Genomic DNA, 7103 nt, shown 5'->3' with positions numbered 1-7103 from the left:
TCCCTCAGTCCCTACACTGATAAAAGACAGCTGCAGAATTGGGCAGCAGTGCACTCAGCAATCACCAGCACCTTATATACTGTACACCTATACCAGTTCTTAAAAGGACCTTTGTGGACCTAATAGTAATAGCTAGTGATTAAACTGACTGTCCCTACTACACACAGTGTCCTGTCCCTACACTGACAAAAGACAGCTGCAGAATCAGTCAGCAGTGCATTCAGCAATCACCAGCACAGCAGTGCACCAGAACCCTATATACTGTACACCTATACCAGTCCTTAAAAGGACTTTTGTGGACCTAATAGCTAGTGATTTGTGTCACTACAGTCTCTCCCTGCTCCACACAGCGTCCTGTCCCTACACTGACATAAGACAGATTGTAAAATGGCTGCCAGATCAGGTCTATTTATAAGGTAGGTGGAATGTCCAATTGTTCATGTGCTGAAATGTCTCAATTGGCTGTCCTGTACCCCATGATGGATGTGTCATCATGGGTCAAAGTTCTTTCACAATGTAAACACATATGTCCACCGGGCGAACAGTGCCAGAAGTCTGCCGGTTTGGCGAATCACGAACACAAAAAATTTGCCGCAAACCGCAAGGCCATCTCTAGTGGCCAGATGGCACTGTAGGGCACAAATGAGCTCTGTAGTGGCACTAATGTGGCACAGGTGGTACTGACGTGGCACTGATGAGCACTGTAGTGGCACTGACATGACACTAGTAGCACTGTAGTAGCACCAATAGCACAGATGGATACTGTAGTGGCACTGATGGGCACAAGTGGCACTGATTTGTCACTGGTGGCACTGTTGTGCCCCAGGTGGCACTGATTTGGCACTGTAGTGGCACTTATTTTGCACTGTATTGGCACTGAGGTGGCACAGATGGTGCTATAGTGCATGGGTGGGCACAGCTATAACAGGAAAAACTCACAGTTGGCACTCCGATTTCTCTCCACTTCCTCACACGCTGTATCGGCATGAGGAAAGGAGAGTTGGTTGGCAACAGGTTAAAAGTGAATTTATCCTTCAACTCTGAAAAATATTTTGTTTTCCACAGAACATCTAAAACACATTAACTTGTAACCAGCTATTGGCACGGCATTACTAGCTCAGTATTGGTTTTGTCTGAAGTCCTTATTTCCAAAAAATGCAAACAAGTCTAAAGCCTCATACACACGATCGGACAACAAATGTGTGATGGAAGGGTTTTGTTGGATAATCCGACCGTTTGTACGCTCCATCAGACAATTGTTTTCGGAATTTACGACACCAACAAATGTTTTATAGCGTGCTTTCAAATTCTCAGACAACAAATGTGTCTTGTCGGATTATCCGATCGTGTGTACACAAATCCGTCTGAAAAAAAATCCAAAATTCAAACAGGCATGCTCCGAACCAATGCTAACCATAAGACAACACTGGCAGAAGTTGCCCAAAGGGAGGCGCTAAAGAGCTGAAAAAACTAGGCTTAATAGTTACTACAGTATGTGACTAGAACACTCCCGTGTATGGAAATATCACTTCATCTTATAGACCAGCCTTTCTCAACCTTTTCAACACTGAGGAACCCTTGAAATAGTTCTCTGGTCTCGGGGAACCCCCTGATAAAAATTAGAAATCTACAACTCATGATACAATAGTGCGATGGTCAGTGGGAAGAACGGTTCTTACACTTGTGGTCATTGGGAAGATTTACCTCCTTACAGATAGCTAAAAAGATCAATGGTGAGTGGGAACTTATCTGAGACACATTAAATTCCCAATGCTGAAGGTACCCCTAGCAACTTCTGGAGGAACCCTGGTTGAGAATCACTGTTGTTATAGACCTTCACTTTGTTCACATACTGCCTGCAGATATCAGTTGGAAGATCAGATCAGCCCCACCCTGTGCTGAGAAATGTGAGACGTGTTTTCTGGTTTCTGAGCGTTGGAGACTTTCACTTTCATTTCTCTCTTCTGCTGTCAGAAATGGCGTCTGCTGATGTGAGACAAGAGCTGGACTGTTCCATCTGTCTGGAAATCTATAAGGATCCTGTAATGCTGAGCTGTGGACACAACTTCTACCGGGTCTGTATTGAACGTGTGCTGGATAAAGAAGAGAGATCTGGAGGTTATTCCTGTCCTCAGTGCAGAGAAGAGTTCCGGGATCGGCCTGTACTGCACAGGAACATAACACTGCATAACATAGTGGAGGCTTTCCCATCTACTCATCCAGATCAGAAGAAGACTGGAATCTTCTGTAAACAATGTATTCACTCTCCTGTACCTGCTGTAAAATCCTGTCTGATGTGTGAAGCTTCTCTATGTGATGATCACCTGAGAGTCCATAGCAAGGCACCAGAACATGTCCTAACTGACCCCACCACTTCCATGGAGAACAGAAAATGCTCCATCCATAGAGAACTTCTTAAATATTACTGTACTGAGGACTCTGCCTGTATCTGTGTGTCCTGCAGTTTGGCCGGAGAACATCGGGGACACAAGGTGGAGACTCTGGATGAGGCCTCTGAGAAGAAGAAACAGGAACTGAGAAATGTTCTGCAGAAACTGATGGCAGAGAGAGAGGAGACGGAGAAAAGAGTCCAGAGTCTGCAGGATCGCAGGAGAAAAGTACAAGACAAATCAGCCGGTCTAACAGAGAGAGTCACTGCCCTGTTCATAGAGCTCAGGAGACATCTGGAGGACCTGGAGAAGAGAGTCCGGAGGAACATCTCCAGCCAGGAAGAGCGGATCTCACACTCATTGTCTGATTTGATTGGTCAGCTGGAAATAAAGAAGGAGGATCTGTCCAGGAAGATGGAGGACATTGAGAAGCTGTGTAACATGACTGACCCACTGACTGTCCTCCAGGAATCAGACACAGGGGACTTGTGTGATACTGAGGAGGGAGATGATGAGGACAGAGAGAGACATGATAGACTCCTCCATGATGGAGGGGATCTGGATGTGTCTGGAATCTCACACACATTACACACAGGGTTATCTGATATGATAAAAGGGGTAAATGTATTCTTCTGTATACAGGAAGCTTCAGACATATTACTGGATGTGAACACAGCTCATAATATTCTACAGATATCAGATGACATGAAAACTGTATCCTTGTCAGATATAAAGCAGAATCGTCCAGAAACACCGGAGAGATTTCAGTGGTGTCCCCAGGTATTAAGCAGTCAGAGATTTTCCTCGGGGCGACATTACTGGGAAGTGGATGTCAGTGAGGCAGGAAATTACATTATAGGGATGTGTTATCCCAGTATAGAGAGGGGAGGAAGGCGGTCAGGGATTGGAAATAATAAGAAGTCCTGGGGGTTGTGGAGGTATATCGGTGGGTGTTCTCTAAAACATGACAATAAACCGATCAGAATATCTCCCAATCCCTCCAGTAACAGAGTCAGGATCTATGTGGATTATGAGGCCGGGCAGCTGTCCTTTTATGATCTGTGTGACCCGATCAGACACCTCCACACCTTCACCACCACCTTCACTGAGCCCCTCCATGCCGGGTTATGGGTAGGAAAAGGTCCTATAAAGATCTCTGGGGGGTCAGGAGACATGTAAAATGATCACATTACAGGAAATCTGAGCTGAATCTGGTGAAATCTGGTGAGAAATGTCAATCTGGTTGATAGGATGACACAGTTTGTACAGATAACATATTTCTTCAATCGGTGGATCTGGAAGATCTCAGCACAGGAGAGTCTCCCCCATCACTTCCACACCCAATAATCAAATGGGGGGATTTGGGGGGTTTATATAGTGGTAGGCTGACCATACACTATACAATCTGATTGTACAATCTCCTTTAGATCTACCATCAGCTATGTAATATACGGGCCTGTCTGATTTTTAACTAATTCAAAGCACTGTTTATCTTCATATGACATCGTTTTGGTAAAGATAAAGGAGATTCTGTTGTATAGTGTATGGTCAGCTTTAGATTTACCAAAAATATAAGGACACCCATACATTATCCATTCATATTGTATCCAGGCAAGTACTGGCACTACATAGTTGATAGTAAATCTAAAACAGGTTGTACAATCAGATTCTATAGTGTATGGCCAGCTTTAAGGGTTATGTTAAGGTTAAAGGTTAAGGTTACATTTAAAGATATTAAAGATTCATTTAAAGTGTTTAAAAAATATATAACTAAAAGGGAAAACTTTTTATTTAAATTTTAAATAGAGTGTGGAAGGTGTAGAGCCCCTGTCAGGTTTTTATTGTTGTCTGTGCCCCCATTAGGGAGACTCATCCTCTCTATTTGTCCTGTTTTATTGATATCACAGAGAGTGAAAGAAAATCACTAATTCTGGGTTGTCACCAGAACAGGAATAAAGGGGAAATCTTCCATTGGGGACACCCCAGGATCCTCACTTTGGAAGGATTTCCTCTCACTTCCTGTTTGGCTATGGGACAGAAAGTGAAGGGAAATCTCCCCAAAAAAACTGACAGGGGTTACTTTTACTTTATCTCTATCTCTCACTCTATCCAAAACAGAATAAAAAAGGTTTTACCTTTTGTTATCCTTTAAGGTTTAAGGATGTGTTTAGTGTTAGGTTTAGTATTTTGAAGTGTTCATTTTCAGATTTTGTTTCAAATATATATAAAGACATTCTTTTTTTTTTATATATAGTTTTGATAGTGTAGAGAAGGGTTAGAACCCCGGTCAGTTTTTTTTTTTACTGCCTGTGCCCCCATTGGGGAGATTCCTTTTCACTTCCTGTTGCCAGAGACACAAGAAGTGAGAGGAAATCTCTCCAAGGTCAGAGGAATTCTCCTCTTCGATCGGTGTCACCGGAACACATGTCACCATGTGAAGATTTCTTCTCATTTCCTGTTCCAAGTTATGAAATATTTGATTTCCAGCACTTTCTGTGTCAGGGGTCACCAGGAGAAATAAAGAGAGACAATCTCTACAGGGGGGGGAAACAGACAGCAATAAAAACCAGACAGAGGTTCTAACCCTTCACCCCTGTATCTAATACTATGAAGAGTTTTGAGTTTAGATACATTTAGGTTTAGAAATCAGAGACATGTGGGGAGAGACTTAAAGTACGACTAAAGGCAAAACTTTTTTTAGTTGAGCGGAAAGGGATTAGAACCCCTGACAGTTTATATTGCTGTCTGTGCCCCCATTAGGAAGATTCAGCCTCTCTTTTTGTCCTGTTTACCATTATCATTAAAAGTGAAAGTAAATACATTTTGGGTTGTCCCCAGAAAAGTAATAGAGGGGCACTGGTTCTGGTGACCTGGGGGGTTCCCAAAGAATTATTTTAATTTGCAGGGATTTCCTCTCACTTCCTGTTTGGCTATGGGACAGGAAGTGAAGGGAAATCTCTGCAATGGAGCACAGATGGCGAGAAAAAAAAATCTGACGGGTTATAACCTTCCCTTACTCTATCCAAAAGTGAAAAAAAAGTTTTGCCTATAGAGTGGAACCTCGGATTACGAGAATCATCCGTTCCAATGTACTCACATATCAAAGCAAGTTTCCCCATTGAAGTCAATGGAAACAAAATAATTTGTTCCACATTGACTTCAATGGCATGCAGTACCGCATGTGGCCGGGGGGGGGGGGGGGGGGGCGCCGGAGAGCCTCAGAAACGTTCGGAAAGGCCCGAGGACACCTCGGCTGACCTCGGCAAACCTCGGAAAGTCTCCGTTCCTGAGGTTTGCCGAGGTCAGCCAAGCAATCCTTGGGCCTTTCCGAACCTCGGCTTCGGTGCCCCCCCCCCACCTCAGGCCAAACGCGGTTAACGAGCGTTTCGCAGTACGAGCATTGTATTTTTAAAAATAGTAAATCGGTTTGTGAGTGTTGTCTATCAAGACGAGCACGATTCACGCCAAAGTGTGTGAAGTACTGCGTTTGGCCTGAGGTGGGGGGGCGCCAGAGCTGAGCGGCGCCGAGCGACGCCTATCGTTGCGGTTCAGAAATTCGCAGAAAGGCCCGAGGACAGCTCGGCTGACCTCGGGAACGGAGTCTTTCCGAGGTTTACTGAGGTCAGCCGAGGTGTCCTTGGGCCTTTCCGGCTGTTTCGAAGGCCCCCCGGCGCCCCCCCACCTCTGGCTGCATGCGGTATTGCATGCCATTGAAGTCAATGCGGAATGAATTATTTTCATTTCCATTGACTTCAATGGGGAAACTCGCTTTGATATGCAAGTGCTTTGAATTTTGTGCATTCTCCTGGAACGGATTATACTTGTAATCCGAGGTTCCACTGTACTTTGATAAATTAGGCAATTTTTGTCATGGAAATGATTTAATGATCTATTAGAAGTGAATATATTTATAATGAAGGGGATATAGTGGATCAGATACTTTACTGTGTGATTTCGTTTTTCTATTTGTCAAAGATGAACTGCAGGCCAACAGCTGAATATAAATCTGAAATATAAACACATGAAATGTTTTATAGGATTTTTTATTGAGTTTATCCAGTTTGTGATCTCAGCACCACTGCCAGACAGCCCATCCAGGTGACCTCACTTTTCTCTACTGCAGTTACATAATACAGCTTTGTCACCCCCCTCCTCCCCCCACCACCTCCCCCAGTTTCATTGGACAATGAAGGAGATACAGCTCACACTGATGAAGTCATCACTCTGCCTTCTCCTCCTGTGAGCATGTACATGCTGGTGTCTGACAGCTCTGTTTAAGGCAACAGGTACCCTGATTGGCTCGGAGTGCTGCCCCTCCCTCTCCCAGTCTGAGTTCTGCTGTACAGGAGATAAGTTGAGGTGATATCAGGACGGGTTCAGGTATTTTTGGTTGTTCTGAATAAAAAATACATCTGATGAATGAATGAATACATAAACAGATTATATGGTGTTGGTGTTTTACACCTGTCTGGAGTTCAGCTTTTCCTGACATTTGTAGGAGATGATTGTACATTATAGGACATGGTGGGGGGTTGTCCATACTGATGTGTATATGAATGTTGGATAGATGAAAATGGAAGATCCTTATATAATAGACAGAGGGCTCATGTATAGATATGTGTGAGGGGTGATCTGTCTGCTTTTCACATAACAACCAATCACATTCCTCTTTTTATTCTCCAACTGTTACTAAAAACCATAATGCCTGAAATC

At 43.8% G+C, this 7103-nt stretch overlaps 1 protein-coding gene across 1 annotated transcript; it reads left to right on the top strand.

Annotated features, from left to right (window-relative positions):
* The first annotated feature begins 1909 nt into the window (after positions 1-1909).
* Positions 1910-4505, top strand: LOC143997705 (E3 ubiquitin/ISG15 ligase TRIM25-like). The gene has a single exon (XM_077493485.1). It carries the CDS (start codon positions 1977-1979, stop codon positions 3567-3569), a length of 1593 nt encoding a protein of 530 aa, XP_077349611.1. The 5' UTR covers positions 1910-1976; the 3' UTR covers positions 3570-4505.
* Positions 4506-7103: the final 2598 nt, after the last annotated feature.

This window comes from Lithobates pipiens, unplaced genomic scaffold, assembly GCF_037356315.1.
Source record: "Lithobates pipiens isolate NorthernLeopardFrog02 unplaced genomic scaffold, aLitPip1_a1.2 Scaffold_19, whole genome shotgun sequence".
NCBI lineage: Eukaryota > Metazoa > Chordata > Amphibia > Anura > Ranidae > Lithobates > Lithobates pipiens.
The sequence above is the reverse complement of the archived record's forward strand: the minus strand, read 5'-3'. Positions and strand labels throughout refer to the sequence as shown.

Excerpts from the sequence above, each read along its gene's own strand:
- LOC143997705 (XM_077493485.1), top strand. The coding sequence starts at position 1,977 with ATGGCGTCTGCTGATGTGAGACAAGAGCTGGACTGTTCCATCTGTCTG.